At 42.1% G+C, this 20030-nt stretch overlaps 2 protein-coding genes across 3 annotated transcripts; one reads left to right on the top strand and one right to left on the bottom strand.

Moving 5' to 3' along the window:
• Positions 1-1133: 1133 nt before the first annotated feature.
• On the bottom strand, positions 1134-10092 carry LOC109882950 (zinc finger protein 366). Its single transcript, XM_020475030.2, has 7 exons — positions 9939-10092; positions 7134-8177; positions 6581-6748; positions 5508-5658; positions 4739-4930; positions 3075-3249; positions 1134-2939 (listed from the first exon to the last, which is right to left on the bottom strand). The coding sequence occupies exons 2-7, from the start codon at positions 8171-8173 to the stop codon at positions 2035-2037; spliced, it is 2631 nt and encodes an 876-aa protein (XP_020330619.1). The 5' UTR covers positions 8174-8177; positions 9939-10092; the 3' UTR covers positions 1134-2034.
• A 2707-nt stretch (positions 10093-12799) lies between these two features.
• On the top strand, positions 12800-14870 carry LOC109882961 (isotocin-neurophysin IT 2). Of its 2 annotated transcripts, none has more exons than XM_020475046.2 (4): positions 12800-13410; positions 13639-13760; positions 14014-14218; positions 14357-14868. In XM_020475046.2, the coding sequence occupies exons 2-4, from the start codon at positions 13641-13643 to the stop codon at positions 14500-14502; spliced, it is 471 nt and encodes a 156-aa protein (XP_020330635.1). In that variant the 5' UTR covers positions 12800-13410; positions 13639-13640; the 3' UTR covers positions 14503-14868. The 2 variants fall into 2 exon arrangements, with proteins under 2 accessions (XP_020330635.1, XP_020330628.1); XM_020475039.2 differs by having other exon boundaries at positions 12804-13410; positions 13636-13760; positions 14357-14870.
• Positions 14871-20030: the final 5160 nt, after the last annotated feature.

Here is a 20030-nt window from a genome sequence, read left to right on the forward strand (position 1 = left end):
CCTTTGACAGCTCTTTGGTCTTAGCCATAGTGGAGTTTGGAGTGTGACTGTTTGAGGTTGTGGACAGGTGTCTTTCATACTGATAACAAGTTCAAACAGGTGCCATTAATACAGGTAACGAGTGGAGTACAGAGGAGCCTCTGAAAGAAGAAGTTACAGGTCTGTGAGAGCCAGAAATATTGCCCCACTGTATATACTATTTATTATTGTCCTCATCTGTTACATGCACTTATGATAGCTTTCTCAAAAGCTTTAAAACCAGCAACAATGATTTTCTAAGTAATACAATTTACAGAACAAACCAACAGACCACTTCAACTACAATAACTTTCTCAGCAATGGTTACAGAAATATTTGTTGTTGCTATGACTGTGATATGTTGTTGTTAATCTACCTTAAGTGAGTGCACTGACTGTAAATTGCTGTCTGCTGAATGACCAAAATGTAAATGTAAAAATCAAACACTTCAAATCAAATCAAATTTTATTGGTCACATACAAATGGTTAGCAGATGTTATTGCGGGTATAGCTAAATGCTTGTGTTTCTAGCTCCAACAGTGCAGTAATATCTAACAAGTAATATCTAACAATTTCACAACAATACACACAATCTCGCAGAGCATGCTGTGTATTATTCTCATGAGCTCCGCCCCCAAACAAGTAAAAATCTGAACGAATCAAGGCTGGTCGAAATCTGAACGAGTCATAGACATTTAGACTATGTTTCACAAGTTTGAACAGCACAGTACAGTACGGCACAGTTCAGTACAGTAGAGCATGATTGGTTCAGTACCGGACCTAATCTGACCTAACCAATCATAGATGTCTATGTTTGAGCCAAATTAAGGTTGGTCTGGACCAGATCAAATCTGAACCAAGCATAGACATCTATAATTGGTTCAGATTTGGTCCGGTCCAGACCAAAAATCTAAGTCTGTGGATGTTGAAATCAAGGCCAGTCTGGACCGCACCAAAAAGGCGGCCAGTCCAGACACAACCAAAAAAAGATGTCCATAAGACATCTCCGTCGGTCCTTGCTTAGTGGGCTGTGGTGTGCCTTCTCATTACTTTCCTCTACACATGAGACAACCTTTAAAGCGTAAATCCCCCCCCCCAAAAAAAAAAAATCTGAATTCTTCATTCTTACAGCACTTTTATTAATTTCAAAGTCTCTCATTAGATGAGATTACTTTTGTTCGCTCATTATATCAAACAACAAACAACATAATTTACAGACCTATTAAAGCTTCCAGTAGAAGAGCATTTGAAACTACCATTAAAAAAGAGAAATCACTTTTATCACATTGTAATCCCATGCTAATTAATTCTAGATTGACAAGTACTAGTTAAAAAGTAACAATTTAGAAAAAATATATTTTCAAAACAATAGAATTTTATTCACAGCACAATTTCACCCTGATTTCAACTAAGCTTTTCTTTAAGACACGTCTTTTCACATGCACATGTATTGTTCGTTCTACCAGCCTGAAATACAACACACTTCACAGCTTATTCCAGGGGCGTTGCGCAGTTTTGCGGGCGCCCCCGGCAAGGTCAGAGGAACAGAAAAATGTGCCGTTTTATAGTTAATCGCATGCTATTTTACACATTTTGCCAATTGGGCTGTGAGAAAATGTTGCTATTTTCGAGCTCAGGGATTCTTGAAAGATGTAAAGTGCAACTAACTGGATTCAACTCCGTCAGACACCATAAAAGGCATTTCATTTTTACAATTATTGTCCAACAAGTGTTTAAAGGCCTTCATTGTTTAATTCTAACATTTGATTATTCAAATATGTCATACAAATTCCAAACGTATTTTTGTTATAGCAGTATTAAATGCTAATTTCGTTAGCAATTTGGCATGTTTTTCTAGATTTAAAACAACTCTTATAAAGCAAACATTATCTCTGAGGTCTTCGCCAGTGGCTTATTGGAGTTACTACTCAATTCTCTCCCCACCCTTTTACAATAGCTCTCAACTCTCTTCTCTTCAGCACAGTAGCCTATTCACGACTCGTACTCCTCTTGTCACTAAGAGGAACTCTTACTGTCGTTATAACTCCTTACACGTCTGTATTCTTCCCTGCTAAGATAACGTCTAAACTGCTTTCTCTGTTCTTCCTCCACCCTGCTCCCAGCTCTCACCAAATCCTCCTCTTCCTCCTCATCAGTCCCTACGTTTTTTGTTAAGACACCAGGGTCTGAGTGGTAGTCTTTTTCACATGGTTCAGGTGTGTCCATTATCTCCTCGCCTGGATCAGAATGGTACACCTGGTCACCTATCTCTAGCTGGTCTGGGTCAGGCTGGTACACCTGGTCACCTATCTCTAGCTGGTCTGGGTCAGAATGGTACGACTGGCTACCTACCTCGGAATCTGAGTGGTACGTATGTTCACCTGTGTTACCTGACTGTGGATAACACAGCTTGCCACCTATGTGGTGTTCACCTGCCTCTGACTCCGTTTCATACATCTGGTCACCTAATTCTAGGTTAGGTTGGTACAGCTGGTCACCTAGCTCTGAGTCAGAGTCATACACCTGTCTACCTGTCACACACTGGTACAACTGCTTATCTGCATCACCTGGCTCTGGAACAGGCTGATAAACCTCACCATCGGCCCCAGGAGGGTACACCTGTCCACTAGTCTCCATGTCCTGTCTATACATCTGTTTAGCTGTCTCAGACCTGTACACCTGTCCCCCAGTGTGGTGTTGGTAGACCTCAGGGCTGTACTGGCTCCTCTTGTACAGGCTCTCCTCCTCATCCTCGTCCTGACAAGAGCTCCCCGGGACGCTCTCCCCATCCGACTGGGAGAGGCGCAGGCAGGGCCGCGGCCGCCTGGGCTTCTGGGAGAGGTCAAAGGGCTCTTCCTGGCTGTAACGGGTCAGGAGGCCCAGAGGGGCCGACAGGCAGAAGCGCCCCTGTCGCCTGGACACTGAGGGACAGAGACTCATGTTACAAACTGACCGGCTGATTCTGATTTAGCTTCAGGGTAGGAATGTTGTAGGAAGTCTCAATGCAGGAAGGGAGGAACCATATAATGAATTCCTCCATAGCCTTTAGTAATTACCTCTTGCATCCAGGCCTCTATCCATGATCCCATGTTTGACTTTCATGTGGCGGGTGAGATTTCCCTTCAGAGTGAACTTGCTGGGGCAGTAGAGGCACTTAAAGGGCCTGCTGTCAGAGTGCAGGTGCATATGGCCCATCAGGTTATGCATTCTGTTGAACTCCTTCCCACACAGCTGAAAACAAGGAAACACAAAAGAAAGCAGTCAAATATGTGCTCACGGACAAACCAATAAGTATTAAAGAACAAAACGATTATGGAACAGATTTATTTTCGGCCTAAAAAGACTTCATCAGGGTCCTAGGAAAGAATTGTACGTGCTTGAAAGCAACAGACAGATAAGTTGATAAACCAAAACCAAGATGTGCTGTAATTATTCCTCAAATAAAGAATTAAATAGCAACTTTTGAAATAGTTTGTGTACACATTCCTTGATTACAACATGTGAATTCCATTATTCCCCAAACCACATCCGTGGCAATTCATGGTGTAGTAAATACCATTCAAGGGCAAAACTGCACGCCATGTAGTCTAAAACTGTGCCCATTGATCAAACTTTCGTTTTTTATCAAACAACTAATGTGTTAGATGACTAATCCTCTCTGCACTCAGAGCTGTAACCGGAGCTGGACGTACTCATGAATGAATGTGCGCACACACACACACACACACACACACACACACACACACACACACACACACACACACACACACACACACACACACACACACACACACACACACACACACACACACACGCACACAGAGGAAGCTGAAGCGAGACAGGGCCAGAAGAGTAGGGCTGGGAAGGGCAACTCCTGCGCTGTCCTTCCTCTGCATTCTTTTTTATTAGGGTGGTCCTTTCCTTCAGGAGGAGAGAGGGACTGTAAACTGTCCAAGAGGACCGTGAGAAAACAGGAAGCGTTCCCTCCAGCAACAGAGAAAGCGAGATGAAATCTATTTGTGTGGCCCATTCTCCCGGGAGGCTGGGGGCCATTGTTAAAGAGGCAGTTTGTGCAGCGATATCCTTCCTATGGACGAGGATGGAACTCACTGCCAAATCCCCTCTCTATCTGCTATTTGCTCATCGTCTCAACCCTCCTACTGGAGAACAATGTCACAGAGTGTGGAGTTGCTTCAGAGTGTCAGTTGGCTTCATTAGCTTAAACGTGGTCCCACTTAACACAACAGAGACTTTATATTATAGTAATAACCCTGCTATACCCTAACCCTTATTCGGGTATTATTCATTTTTTTAAAGGAACTCAGTCCGGCTTTAAAACTACTCTTGCAATTTCGAAATTGGGTAGTGCATCATCAGTTACACTTGTTATGTCAGTCATTGCATACCATAGAGAGCTATTTATAACCTGTCAGAAATGTCCGGGGGGGGGGGGGGGGGTTCCCTAATCCTGGAAGGGGGGCCCCAAGTGAAAGAGTTTGGGAACCCCTGCCAAAACACATGTTCAACCATCTGTGTTCAAGTAACCAAGCAGGTTAAATTGTTCAGAGATGTAAAGAGACATGCAAGGCAGATAGCCAATTGTGGTACTATTGACATGCATCTACAAGGTGTATTATCTTCAGATACCCTGGCTTTTGAAAGGAGTTGTTGCATGTGGCAATTAGAATGTCATAAGAACATTCCCCATCAGAACACTCACCTTGCATTTGTAGGGTTTGATGTCAGAGTGGACGATCATGTGGGCCTTGAGGGTCTGTTTCTGGACAAAGCTCTTGAAGCAGAGGTGGCACTGGTAGGCCCGGATGTTAGTATGGATCAGGATGTGGCGCTTCATGTTGGCCAGAAGGGTGAACTCACGACCACAGATACGACACTTGTGCTCCTTCACCCCCTGATATATAGAGAGAGAGAAAGAGAGAGAAAGAGAGAGAAATGACCATCATCGTGGAACATTTTCTTACGTCTTGACAAGCAAGTCCGTCAGGGACAAGCAAGACATCGCAGCAACATGTTAGCATGACACCAAGAGAGTGGATGCCTTGTATCATTAAAACAATGCCTAAACACGCAGCTACTGTTACTGTAACAAAGCCTAATTTGTCTGTTTTTGAGGACAGCTGCTCTTTGTCCTGGCTTCACCATGTAGTACTAAAATACTGTTTGAAGCAGAAGCAATGATGTGCAATGATGCCCAGTAGTGTAAAAGCCATCATACTGTCATGAATTTCCTACGGCAAATGAAAAACAATAACAACCAAAACCATTTCAAGTCACAAAATGGAAAGGCTCCTGATGTTAGTGTCCTGTCACCAACAGGTATAGTCTACCTTAACACCCACTGACCCACAGGCAAACGCTTCATCTCCACAACACAACCTAGCCCTGTAAAGACATTTTCATCCAAACACACATGTTGACATTAGTGGACATTAGTACTTGGACAGTGTGAAGACCCCACCCAGCCTTACTTTATGTGTGAGTGTGTGCTGTTTGAGGTGATGGGACTGTATGAACTCCATGCCACACTCGCTGCAGATGTATGGCCGGATGTCTTTGTGCTTCATCATGTGGTTCTGCAGCTGACTGGGGTACTGGAAGCTCTTCTGGCACTCACTACACCTATACAGAAAACAGACATTCACTACACCTATACAGAAAACAGACATTCACTACACCTATACAGAAAACAGACATTCACTACACCTATACAGAAAACAGACATTCACTACACCTATACAGAAAACAGACATTCACTACACCTATACAGAAAACAGAAATTTACTACACCTATACAGAAAACAGAAATTTACTACACCTATACAGAAAACAGACATTCACTATGTCTAGACAGAAAACGAACACTCACTACACCTATACAGAAAACAGACACTACACCTAGACACAAAAACACAAACTCACTACACCTGGACAGAAAACAGACACAACACCTAGACACATAAACACAAACTCATTACACCTGGACAGAAAACAGACACTCTGAAGTGGCCTGGATTTATCAAAAAAAGCTAAATCCTTCCCACTACCTTGGGAGTCAACAGAAAGTTGCTTGCATTAAATAACATGTTTACATTCAAGTTCAAGTTCAAACTGAATGTGAAAGAGATATTCAGTCACTTGATGAACATGGAGGTCCAGTCAGAACTGTACTTCTTATTTATTAAAAGCGTACACATTTCGGCATCGGAGCCTTCATCAGAGCGTCTGCTTATACCCGACTGTACATACATACTGTATTAGATGTATACAGTAGTAGACATGTAGCCTTAGTTTTATAAGGACATTTATTCTAGTGTTAGGTACTGTAAGTATTTTGGGACTTTTATTATGAAAGCGACATAACTAGTTTCCTGTTATAATCCGCATACATTTTTTTGCTGCCGAACCCACAACCAGAAATAAGGGTAACAGACGTATGAGGTAATGTGTTTAAACCCCCCCTTTTTCCCCCCCTTTTTTCTCTTCTTTAAAAAACTAACATTTTCTGGTTTAAAACCCAGCTGGTGTTTCTGGGTATATGTACCTGTAGAGGGTGGGTCCTCTGTGTGCCGTCAGGTGTCTCTTGAGCTGGGCCAGAGTGGGGAAGTCTAGACCACACTCTACACATACGTTCTCCTGGCCCTTCTCATGCTTCAGCTCATGGGCCCGCAGCTCACTAGGATAGGCAAAGCCCCTCCCACACACCCCACAACTGGAGAGGAGAGATGAATAGAAATTGTTTTTTTGTCAAGCAGAACGTAGACACTAACTAATCAAGAGTAATGAATAGTCATAGGTATAACTATTCCTGAACTTTAGTTTATCTTCTTAAAGGAAAAATCCACCCAAAAGCTATATTTTGGCATTTGTTTCATTGGTCCATTGTTGATACAGTCCCAACATGTTTTGAATGTCTGCAATCACATTTTCATAAAAACTGCCGGCATGTAAGTTTGAGTCAAAGACTGAAGGCATGTAATGTAAGGTACTTGCTAATTAAACCATTTTCTTAGTAATCAACTCGACTAACAAAAGAGTATCTCCTGGGTGTGTGAAACGGAACAGACGGTCTAGACAAAGCTCATCCCAGTACTGACCTGTATGGCTTCACATCACTATGCTGCATCATGTGTCTCTTCAGATGGCTGGTCTGGGTGAAGGCTTTGTGGCACACCTGGCACTTGTGTGGCCTTGTGCCCTGGTGGGTAAGAAGGTGGGTGTGCAGGTGGCTCAGCTGCTTGAACAGCTTCCCACACAGGTGGCAGCCGTGAGGCTTGATCCCGCTGTGGCCCAGGATGTGTGTGACCAGGTTATACTTGGAGGTGTATGACTTCTCACACATACGGCACTTCCAACGCTTCTGGTCTCCCCCTACATCTACGTAGTAGCTGTCGTCAATGTGGATGTTGAGACCTAGCTTCTCAACGCTGGTCATCCCACCCCGGGGGCCTCCGTCTGGGCCACACCGACTAGGTCTGAGGGCCTCTCTGGGGTAGAAGGCTCCAGGAGAGAGGTGCATGACAGGCCCAGGCATGAAAAAGGGGAAGGGGAGGAGGCTGGGGTGGAGAGAGGGAAAGAATGGGGGAGGAGGGTGGTGCAGGAGGAGAGGAGAGGGAGGCCACAGAGGTGAGGGGCTGATTGGTTCCTGTTTCACCTGCATTGCGAGGCCCATAGGTGGATCATACCTGGACCGAGCCCTGTTGTGCAGCTGGAGCCGGGTCAGGTCAATCATACCTGGGATGGGCATGGGAGAGGGAGAGAGACGCGGATGAGAAGGGAGGGAGAACGGAAGGTGGGAGAGATCAACAGTCCTGGTGTTGCCTCGACGCTCCACCTCCTCCATGTCTCCAGGAGTGGGGGATTCAGAACCCTCCATTTTGAATGGAGTTCTTTTACGTTTTTGGGAGCCTTCGCTCTGGATGTAATGAATACCCTCAAGGCCCATAGGGAGATGGTGAGTCAGGGGGCTGAAGGTGGTGCTGTAGGCCTCTCTGGTCGGGGAGAGGGAGCGTTTGGGGAGGTTCAGGTCGAGTGGAGATTGGCTCAGGTAAAGACTGGGGTGAGAGACAGGCCTCAGGTCTTCCCTAAGAGGACTCCTCCTGTCTGGTCTGAAACCTAGGATATCTGTGTCCATCATTTACCTGCATGGGGAAATACAGAGAGGAAACCAGTTATTTATTTAAACTACTACAATATATTTATCATAAGAATGCTTCTTTGAGACCTGAAGAATAGGAAACAGCACTTAAATGACACACCTACTACACAGTTAGGAACAGTGGGTTAACTGCCTTGTTCAGGGGCAGAACAACAGATTTCTACCTTGGCAGCTCTGGGATTTGATCTAGCAACCTTCCGCTTACTGGGCCAAGACTCAAACCACTAGGCTACCTGCTGCCCCTCTGAAATCAGGAACTAACTTTTACCTCTCTCTCTTGCACACTTTTACGCTTCTCCCTCTCACTCTGCTCTCATATTTTTGCACGGATGGGTGGAAGGTTACTTCTCCTTTTGTCCTCCGCTATTGCTCTATATATGATATCTTACTGTGCTTTAGAGATCCACATGTTCCAAACACATGGACAATTTGTAGGTCTGCATACCCTGTATTCTCTCTGAAGAACCAATCAACGACATACACGAAAGAGTAGCCTGTGTATGATCAGGCTAATGTTGGAGTCTTTGTGGTTTTGAACTGAAGCCAGACAAATGAGATTAGCTGTGATAGAGTGAATCAGACAATGTGACGGGGAACTGTTCAACTTCTGCAGATCAGCTAAAAGAGGATGAGACAATACTGTTAATAATAAGGCTATTTATGTAAATACAGTGTGAGGGATGTTTCTGTGAACTGTTCTACAGCAGTAGGGGCTGCTGAGAGGAGGACGACTCATAATAATGGATGGAACGGAGCGAATGGACTGGCATCAAACATATGATACAGTGGTGGAAAAAGTAGCGGATTGTCATACTTGAGTAAAAGTAAAGTCACCCAGTAAAATACAACATGAGTAAAAGTCTAAAAATATTTGGTTTTAAATTGACTTAAGTATCAAAAGCAAAAGTATTTTTATTCCTTATATTAAGCAAACCAGACGGCACCATTTTCATGTTTTTATTTTATTCACGGATAGCCAGGGGCATGCTCCAACACTCAGGCATAATTTACAAACAAAGCATGTGTTTGGTGAGTCCGCCAGACCAGAGCCAGTAGGGATAACCAAGGATGTTATCTGGATAAGTGTGTGAGTTAGACCATGTTCCTGTCCTGCTAAGCATTCAAAATATACTTTTGGTTGTCAGGGAAAATGTATGGAGTAAAAAGTACATTATTTTCTTTAAGAATGTAGTAAGTTAAAGTAAAAGTTGTCAAAAATATATATAATAAAGTAAAACACAGATACGCCAAAAAAGTATTTTAAGTACTTTACAACACTAATTTGATACCATTCCACCTATTCCGCTCCAGCCTTTACCACGAGCCAGTCCTCCCCAATTAAGGTTTCACCAACCACCTGTGTTCTACAGAGCAAAAACAGTGAGATCTTCCAATGTTGAAAGAGATAAGGAAAGGGATGGTGATGGTCATCATAAAGGATAAAGATTAGATCACAAATCAATTCTTGTTCATAGAAAGACACAACAAATAGTCTACTCTAAGCTTCAATTTGTTATTGCGTTCAAAGTGTGAAAAGAATATCATGATGTGAAGTATACAATAATACTATACACAGAACATGGTACAGCATGGAAAGACCCCTCTGTCGCTCTCCGTCTGTCTGCCATGCTAGTTTGCATCCCCAGTGAATACAACACAACTCACACATTAAAACAAAAGCCCCTCCTCATCCCCCTACCATACCCCTACCCTGTTAGTCCTCTGTTGGATCTGAGGGACTCACCAGCTCAGTGTAGCTCAGCCTGTCTGTCCTCTCTTCTGTACTGTTGCAGTAGTGCAGTAGCTGTGTATTAGGCAGAGGTACCAGCTCCTGTACCTATCTCTCTGGCTACTCTGCTCCGCTCTCGCCCTGCTCCTGTCCTGACAATGAGCTACCCGTCCACGGACAGCATTTGAAGTGACTTAAGAAAGTGAACAGGAACAATCACTTTGTTCTCATTTTTCAGATGAGTACCTTCGGAGAGAAGGAAGGAAGGGAGGGGAGAGGAAGTCAACAAGCCTAGTGCCTTCCTGCAGAAAAATAAGGAAACCCTAGATAGACATCTTCATTTCTTTACAAAATAAGGATTTACACGGCTTTGGGGGTGACTGGATGAGGCTTGTTTTTAACAATTCAATAGTACTACAACGTTGTTTAAATATTGTGCATTCATTAAAAGGCATGCAAGTCTAGGAGAGGAGTTTTAGACTTTCAACACCAACAGTTCTGGGAGCCACTTTCACATTTCTGCTTTTCCCATCCTGCAGGGTTGAACATAATACCACAGTACGTAGATATGAAGTTAGTGCAGTAATGGCTTCAGGAAATGTGAAAAAACAATTGATGCTGGAAAGACAATTTATGCATATATGATTGAATTGAATTAGGAATCATATTTAGTTTTGTGAAGCTGATGAATGCTCTTGGTTAGGTTGTAATTTTTATGTAGAAAGTTCCAGTGCCCTGATGACATGACTTCAGCATTTCAAGTTGTATAGACACAAAACTAAATCAAAGTGAAGCTCTGTCTGCTTTGACATATTTTATATTAGGGTATCAATGTAATGACTGGGAACATTAGACTATTTCAAGGTATTCCTTTGTTCACCTGGTCTGCTTTACCCACTTGGGTGATGGGGAGGTGTTCTGCAGCATAAACAGAAGGATTGAGTTGAATTATATTAGGACAGTGTAACGTGTAGTGAGTCAATACAGCCACATGGTGTTGGAGAACCTCACTGAACCATGGGAAAAGAGCTCAGTTGTTGAGCAATTTGTCTACCGGGTATTATACAACGGGTAGGTCTAATCCTGAACCCTGATTGGTTAAAAGAGCATTCCAGCCAAGTTACCACCGGCTAAATCTATGACGTTAAAATTCCTATTTACTCTGTTCCATCTGAATGCGCAATCCACTGGCTCATCAAGCCAGGCAGTGCAGTTACAAACTTGATATCCACTATAAAAAGCAACTAGACATTCTCACATTTATTTTAGACTAACATTTGGTTTTAGATTTGTATGAACCTTGCTGTCTGTCTCTCCGACATTTGCAACATTGTTTCAATATTCAAATTCGATCTCCAACTGTTCCATAGTAATGAATGTGTAGGGGTCAGGAGTCGGGACGAGAGAGAGTGGCAGGCAGAGTTTCTCAATCAGTCATGAATCAGCTGGCATCATTTTTATGGATACATACAAAGAAATGTAAATTGAAAAAAGGTCAAACGAAACGAAGTTTGCAGTCTTTCCAGCTTCAGTTTGAAATGATTGTGTTTCAATATTGAATTGCGATCTCCAAATCAAATCAAAGTTTATTTGTCATGTGCGCCGAATACAACAGGTGTACACCTTACAGTGAAATGCTTACTTACAGGCTCTAACCAGTAGTGCAAAAAAGGTATTAGGTGAACAATAGGTAGGTAAAGAAATAAAACAACAGTAAAAAGACAGGCTATATACAGTAGCGAGGCTATAAAAGTAGCGAGGCTACATACAGACACCGGTTAGTCAGACTGATTGAGGTAGTATGTACATATAGATATGGTTAAAGTGACTATGTATATATGATGAACAGAGAGTAGCAGCAGCATAAAAGAGGGACGGGTCGTGGGTGGGACACAATGCAGATAGCCCAGTTAGCCAATGTGCGGGAGCACTGGTCGAGGTAGTATGTACATGAATGTATAGTTAAAGTGACTATGCATTTTTGATAAACAGAGAGTAGCAGCAGTGTAAAACGAGGGGTGGGGGGTTGGAGGGGGCACACAATGCAAATAGTCCGGGTAGCCATTTGATGACCTGTTCAGGAGTCTTATGGCTTGGGGGTGAAAACTGTTGAGAAGCCTTTTTGTCCTAGTCGTCGAAATATAATGTGAATGTGTCCGAAGGAGACAGACAGCAAATTGAGCTGGTTGTCATAGCAACATACACAACTTTTTTTCAGCTGACTGGCTAAATCAAACACCAGCTTCTCTGCAGCATCACTTAAAATTAGCCTCTTCAAATCAACTTTAAAAGTGAGGATGCATATAAAAAATATTTGAACTGGGCCATCATCAGTCTCTCAGTCAGGCCTATACGCAAGCATATAGGCAGGTTTCTGGCAGGAACACCCAGCCTTTTCTTGTCCTACCTCACAGTGACTCATCATACAAGAGGAGTGTTTACTGTCTCTGAAAGGTTGAAAACTATGATGTCATCTTTTGACACGTGTATGTAACAATCGTCTGACGTAAACTAAATTTGCATAAATCTTGACCCTGCCTTTCTCCATCAATAACCGGATTACTAATCCGGAAGGCGCTAATTGAGCTCATCTCATTGGAAGAGTGAAAAGCCTTTAGTAGGAAGCTGATTAGCATTGTCTGTGTTAATGGGCTCATTTAATCAATTAACCTAAGACCTCGACAATGTGTACTAAATCCTTTTAGGTATTAGCAAGTTTATTAAAGGTGACATATCAGGTATATCAGGAGTGTGTTTGTGTGCGTGTGTGTGTATACATTTGACAAAGATTGTGTAATCATATTTATGTAATTATGGACTATGCTAGCGGAATATTGTTGCTTTTTAATTAGCAAACCAAACAAAGATGAATTTGATTTGAAGATGATGTGATGCTTCTTGTAGTCCTTAGCCAATAAGATCATGAAGTGCATTGATAAGAGAACCCCTAGTGGAGAATCCCAGTAAGGGGTACAAATATGTCCAGATAGGTCTTATCCAACCACTTTATGATACTGCTTCCCAGTCCTTGATCTGGAACACATATAGGATGTGGTCTGCCAGTCTGTCAGCTAACACTGAAAAACACTGCTCACTGAAAAACATTGCTCACTGCTCTCATCTTTCTAATAATAGGCCATAGGTCGAGGTTCAACACCCCCCCCCATCTCCATCTACATACTAAACACCTTTGCTCTCTCACATGCATGGTCACGGACACAGGCCCTCCACTAATGACTCCAGGCCACTGTATGGCTGCACCACTGGCCAGGCCCCTGCCCAGTCCAGCACTATCAGGGGGAAGGGGGAGTAAGACAGGCTCATTAATACACACCGTAAGTGGTTGTCAGGTGTCCGTGTCACTCCCGGAGAGGGTGTATAAGAGTTCTGGGTGCCACGGAAGATACAGAACTTCAACATTCACCTGGGAGTCACTCCGGAACGAGCCAACGCATTCGCCTTGTGCTGTACACTGGGAGATCAGCAAGTGAGCTTGTCTCTGTGGATATGTGTATAGGTGTTGTGTGTCAGTCTGTCTCTGGTTGTATGCCTTGTTGAGTTTGTTTGGATTTCAGTGTTTCAGATTTGTATGATATTTCCAGTTGACAGTGCAATGGGAATGTTAGACGGAATATTCAGACTCCTCTCCGTCCATGTCTGTAGCCCTCTTATCCCTTTCGCTCTTTCTATTCCTCATCTATCATTCTCTCAGTAGAGATGACTGGAGCCGCCGTGTCCGTGTGTCTACTTTACGTCCTGTCTGTCTGTTCAGCCTGCTACATCTCCAACTGTCCCATCGGGGGCAAGAGGTCCATAATGGACGCTCCACAGCGCAAGGTGAGCTGCAACTGAATCCGTCTATACCTAAACTATTTAAATATAATGTGTAGATAACAGGTGTGATTTGTCTTAGAGGTGCATCAAGATGAGTAGGAGCAAAATGAGGCTCTGTAAAAGGACTGAATTCGGAGAATTGACAATGAACCATTGTCTTCCTCCTGTAAAAGGGAGCAAGAATGTCGATAAGAATCTCTTTTTCTGGAATGATGGAACAACCTCATACCCGACTGTCCCTTCTCTCCCCTTGCAGTGCATGTCTTGTGGGCCAGGGGAGCAGGGCCGCTGCTTTGGCCCTAGTATCTGCTGTGGGGAGGATGTGGGCTGCTGGATGGGCTCCCCGGAGACGGCACACTGCATGGAGGAGAACTACCTGCCCACCCCCTGCCAGGTGGGAGGGAGACCCTGTGGATCTGATACAGCACGCTGCGCCTCACCGGGAGTCTGCTGTGACTCAGGTGAGGGCACATCAATCCTATATGTCTGTGTTGATCATTGTGGTTATATACCACTGAAATGGTTCTAATAGAGTGGTGGATACAATTATGTGCTTTCTGGCTTGTGTGTCCTCCTTCATCCTTTATTTTGTATCTCAGAGGGCTGCAGTGCGGATCAATCTTGTTTCGCTGAGGAGGAAGGCGACAATCAAATCGGCCAATCAGAGGGCAGCAACTCTGCAGACGTCATCCTCAGGCTCCTGCACTTGGCTGACCACACACCTCCTCATAAAGTCCACCAATGAGCTGCAAGTGACGCCAGGGTTCCATGGGGGTTACTTGAGGGATTGGTTGATAGGATTTGTAGTTAAAAGTTACCTAGATGTAGTTCATAGTTCACCCACCCATTTACTGACCTCCTTCTTCAGTATATATTGGCAACCTCACTGGATGGGACCTAGCTAAGAATTTAACTCTGTGTTTGACATTTAATGTATATCAAAACACTGGAGTTAAATTCTTAGCTAGGACCCTGAGCACTCCTCTGTAGATTGCCTTTATATTGCATACTTAAATATTGTAGCTATATACTGTATGTACAGAAATAGCTTTGACAATTCTAATACGTGTAAAGAGTCCAAATGTGTATGTTAATAAAGCTTGTGCGAGTATGCGTGGTGTGTGTATGTTTCTCTCTCAGCTGACTCAAACAATTACCATTTGTCCAGTGCACAACAACATCCACATCTGAAACATGAAATGAGTGCTGTGCGACGTATAGTTCTCATATCTTCTGTAACACTAGGCTTAGTGTTTTGGCCTGTGCTTTTATAAGCAGTGTGTGTGTCACGTTCATTGTAAGGAGGAGACCAAGGCGCAGCTTGGTATGCGTACATCTTTCTTTATTAAACAAATGATACAATGAACAAAATATGATGCTAATACGAATAGTGCAGACAGGCAACTAAACATAGAATAAGAACCCACAAATACCCTAGGGAAAATGGCTACCTAAATATGGTCCCCAATCAGAGACAACGATAAACAGCTGCCTCTGATTGGGAACCAATTCAGGCTACCATAGACATACATAAACCTAGACTTACAAAACCCTTAGACATACAAAAACCCTAGACAAGGCAACTAACATACCCACCCTAGTCACACCCTGACCTAACCAAAATAATAAAGAAAACAGAGATAACTAAGGTCAGGGCGTGACAGTCTGTTCTAATAGTTCTAATTCCGTGGACTTTACTCTCCTTTACTGGCTTTCATTATTTTGGTCTCAAATCACACAAACCTTTGAGCGAATCTCCAGTAGGTAATTTAGAGTTTTAATGTCCAATGATGAACCAACCATAAACATAAAATGTAAATGCTGATTGTGATTTGATATCAAAAATAGGTTGTAACCACGGGTATCGGTTGTGTTTGTAAATTGCCTCCAGTGTGTCAGGGTGCGCTCTGGGTCGTTCGTAAATTCAGAGCGTTGTCAGATTGTCTGTCCATAAATTCAGAGAGTTTCGCTCTCCGGGGGGTGTTTAAAGTGCACAATGGACGCTCTGGTCGAAGAGTAGGGATGATCAGGGCATTCTGACCTCACAACTGCAGTCAAGCACCCAAGCTAACTGGCTAAAGTTGGCTAGCTTGCTAGCTACTTCCAGACACAAATGAGAGAACACCTCACTCTTACCATTTTACTCGCCCTAGCAGAGCTGGTTAGGCTGTTTTCATGTTATCCATAGCGTTAGTGACTGCAAATGTGCTGCTGGCAACAATTTATTGACATTTTTTTCAGACGTTTACTGGCATCGGTCATGTTCAGCGAGTGTTGATCATTCGTAAATTAATTCTGCACTCTGGCACAGTCAGACGAGGGTACTCTGATATCGGAGTAGATAGCCAGAGTGGATTTACGAATGCACCCATCATACTACATAGTAACTATAAACATGTTACATAGTAGTCATAGACATCATGTTACACAGTAACCATAGAAATCATGTTACACAGTAACCATAGACATCATGTTACACAGTAACCATAGACATCATGTTACATAGTAACCATAGACATCATGTTACACAGTAACCATAGACATCATGTTACACAGTAACCATAGACATCATGTTACATAGTAACCATAGAAATCATGTTACACAGTAACCATAGAAATCATGTTACACAGTAACCATAGACATCATGTTACACAGTAGCCATAGACATCATGTTACATAGTAAACATAGACATCATGTTACACAGTAACCATAGACATCATGTTACATAGTAACCATAGACATCATGTTACATAGTAACCATAGACATCATGTTACACAGTAACCATAGACATTATGTTACACAGTAACCATAGACATCATGTTACATAGTTAGTAATTATGTAGTTATATAGTGTGGTATAGAGTATAACATCTAATCAGGGAACATTCAAATGTTCCACAAAAACATTTGAGAAAGGAGCATCATTTAGATGTAATGATATACTGATATGCTTTAATGTTTTGTGAATCAGCTTTTAATATTATTTGTTTGTTTATTTGAGGTTTTCTTTACATTCTACAACTGGTGTAAAGTGTCCTTAAGTCTGGTCCACCAGCTGGATCTCTCTCTGTCTACAATGGAGTAGCAGTTAGCCTTGGATAGTGACCTTTAGTTTTAGATAAAAAATAACTTTTTATGATTACTACTACCTTTTATTATTACTACATTGGTGTAGATATATAATATTTATGTCGTCTTGGTGTAACTTGGTCTGAATCATAGAAATAGAATTTATAGAACATATGTTTACAAATGTACATTTAAGTCATTGAGCAAATGCACTTATCTAGAGCGACTTACAATGAGCGTGTCAGAACATTCATGTAATGTATACCAGCCAAAAAGCCAAAGGGACGTGACACGTACACGCCAAAATACATAATAAATAGACCTATAGACTTCAGAATTAATATATTCTGTATACTCATGGCTTAATGTTAATTATTCCATGCAGTAGTCCATTCTCTCTGAATAACCTCAAGAAGGTTCAACCATGTCCATTCTGCTTTGTGATTTTCATAGAGAGGCAGTGTCCATGTTCTCATGACCACAGGAGCTCTTATTGGTTCAGCCTCAGCACACAGATCAAAATGAGACACTGCAGATCAGAGAACACACAGAGACATCTACCCTATTTAATTGATAATGCCCGAGAAGCCGGTGTTTGGATGATATATTGGCACGGGGGTTGTTAGGCCCGAGAAGAAGTCGAGGGAGGGCAAACCGTGCCAATATATCCTCCAAAAACCGACTTCAAGGGCAGTATCAATTTTATACAACGGGTTACCAACATATTCATATAATGACTAATTCATACTATTTCATCCTTCCACAAGATATAGTCACGACACAAATGTAGGGTTGCCACGCAAGCTGGCTGGTCATTCATGCGATCGGTTCGGTTGCCAGAGACGGTATCGGTTCGGTTCCCAGTCTTTCATGTCTTCTTGTTCTGTATCTATGGACGTGACCCAGTCGTTCGTTCTAAATGTTCCATTGCCATTGTTCCAGTTCCATTGCCATACTGGCTGGGAAAGTTCTTATTCCACGCTTTGCTAGCTAGCCAACTACGGCTAACGTACATTCACGTCAAACAGTGCAGCCAGAATAACAACAGTAGTGCATTTGCATTTGTTTAAGCTGTTTTCTAGTGAAATTTATTTGCATGCAACCATAACAATAAGCTAATGAGGCGCGATTTCGCCTGGCATAGAAAATGTGCTTTCTCGTCAGGACACTGCCAGTCAGAGGAACTAGCCAAAAACACAGCTAAAAGAATCACTTCAAACTAAAGCTGGAAAGACTGCAAACTAGCTGCACTTTGTTTCATTTGACCTTTTTTCAATTGACATTTCTTTGTATATATATATATATATACAGAAAATGAAGCCAGCGGATTCACTATTTCGACTGGATGAGAAAAGCTGACTGCCTGTCTGTCTAGTCCCGACTCCCAACACGTTCATTACTATGGGACAGCTGGAGATTGAATTTTAATGTTGAAACTATGTTGCAAATGTCGCAGAGACAGACAGCAAAGTTTATACAAATCTCCGCTGTTTAAAACTAAACTTTAGTATAAAAGAAATGTAAGATAATGTGTAGATGCTTTTTATAGTGGAGATCAAGTTCATAAATTGCCTGGCTGGGCTGATGAGACAGTAGACTGCGCAGTCAGATGAAACAGAGTAAATAAGAATTTTAACATCATAGATTTAGCCGGTGATAACTTGTGGAATAGACACCGGCTGTAATGTGCTTTTAACCAATCAGCATTCAGGATTAGACCCAAACGTTGTATAATTTAAAGAAAGTACATGATGCACACCCTGACATACAGACAGACACAAGCAAGGGCAATACAAATGGTGCACACTGTAAAAAAAGCCAACTTAACCAATTGATTAATCGTGTTATTCTCTGCGTTTGTTGGACTTCAGAAGGAAAATAAATGGGTGAACGTTTGTTAACTCAACAAACTTTTCTCACAGTGAGCTGAATGTATAAAAACTTGTTGAGTCTAATTACAATTTCATGTTTGTTTTTGGAAGTCAACACTGTATGTTGGTTCAGCAATATTCCCATATATGGAGCAAACTCACAACCCTATTGCAGCTGGTTGCCTTACAATTGGCATTACAATTTGTTACTGTAATTGAATTATACCAATGTGTTTTCATTAATTGAATTCCCTTAATCTATTTTATGTAAGATTCTTGTTTGCATAAAATAGACGGAGACCAGTCTTATCAATAATAGGTAACAGAATTTATTCTCAGAGCGCACTGCCACGTTACCACGAGCAACAGTTTATATACAATAACATGACGTCATTTCATTGCTTAAAAAATGAATCTCCTCCTCCAGACCGGGACAAAGGGAACTTTAAAAGTTCATTCAAAGTTAATTCTGACCCACTAGCACATACACAGGACACACAACAAAACTGAATTAACTTTTGACTCCTCACCATTATCGATCACCACTTAGCCGACAGTTCTAATTAATATAAAACCTAGGAATGCACTCACTGCCTTCTCTAAAACACCCCAGAGCTCAGTTTCGTCGGTTCAACCATAGGTTAACTACCTTATCTGTTTACTTAATCCACAAACCATTCCTTTCTTCCTAGTTGGAATGGTGTTCATTAACTTTAATTACTCCTTGTCCGTGTCACACAATCCCATCTTATGAACTCATATTATTAATCAGATATAATAAAACAAAGTATACGTTTAATTAGTTACAGTTCCATTTAAAATGATTTGTTCAGTCATTTAACCATAATTTTCCTAACACAATTGTACGTTGAATTGTTTTTTAAGACCTGTGTTTTTTAAGGTACATTGATTGGTTGATTAATCTTATGCTACACCAACATAAGTAACATACACCTCTCAACTCAAAGTGCAATGTAGCCTAGTTTAATTTCAACACAGGTGTATAGCGAGATAAAGTCAAGTTGAATTTGAAATGTGTTGATTGATCCATACACTTGTATTACAATGATGAGACTGCTTATCATTTTTCTTACGAGTCGAGGAGGCCTTGTTTATCAAATCAGATCAATGATCACTCACACTGCCAAAGTAGAAGAAGAGAGGATGAGAAGTGGAGTACAATTAAGTTGACCATTGCGATGTAGATTAGTTGCCCTTGGCTGGGAAGCTGATCCTAGATCTGTGCCTACAGGCAAGTAGCAGGGAAGATATGAGGGGAGGGGTTCTCAATTGTAGACACCTTTAGTTAGTTAATGAGTGCAGGGCTGGA

This window comes from Oncorhynchus kisutch, linkage group LG3, assembly GCF_002021735.2.
Source record: "Oncorhynchus kisutch isolate 150728-3 linkage group LG3, Okis_V2, whole genome shotgun sequence".
NCBI classification, from domain to species: domain Eukaryota; kingdom Metazoa; phylum Chordata; class Actinopteri; order Salmoniformes; family Salmonidae; genus Oncorhynchus; species Oncorhynchus kisutch.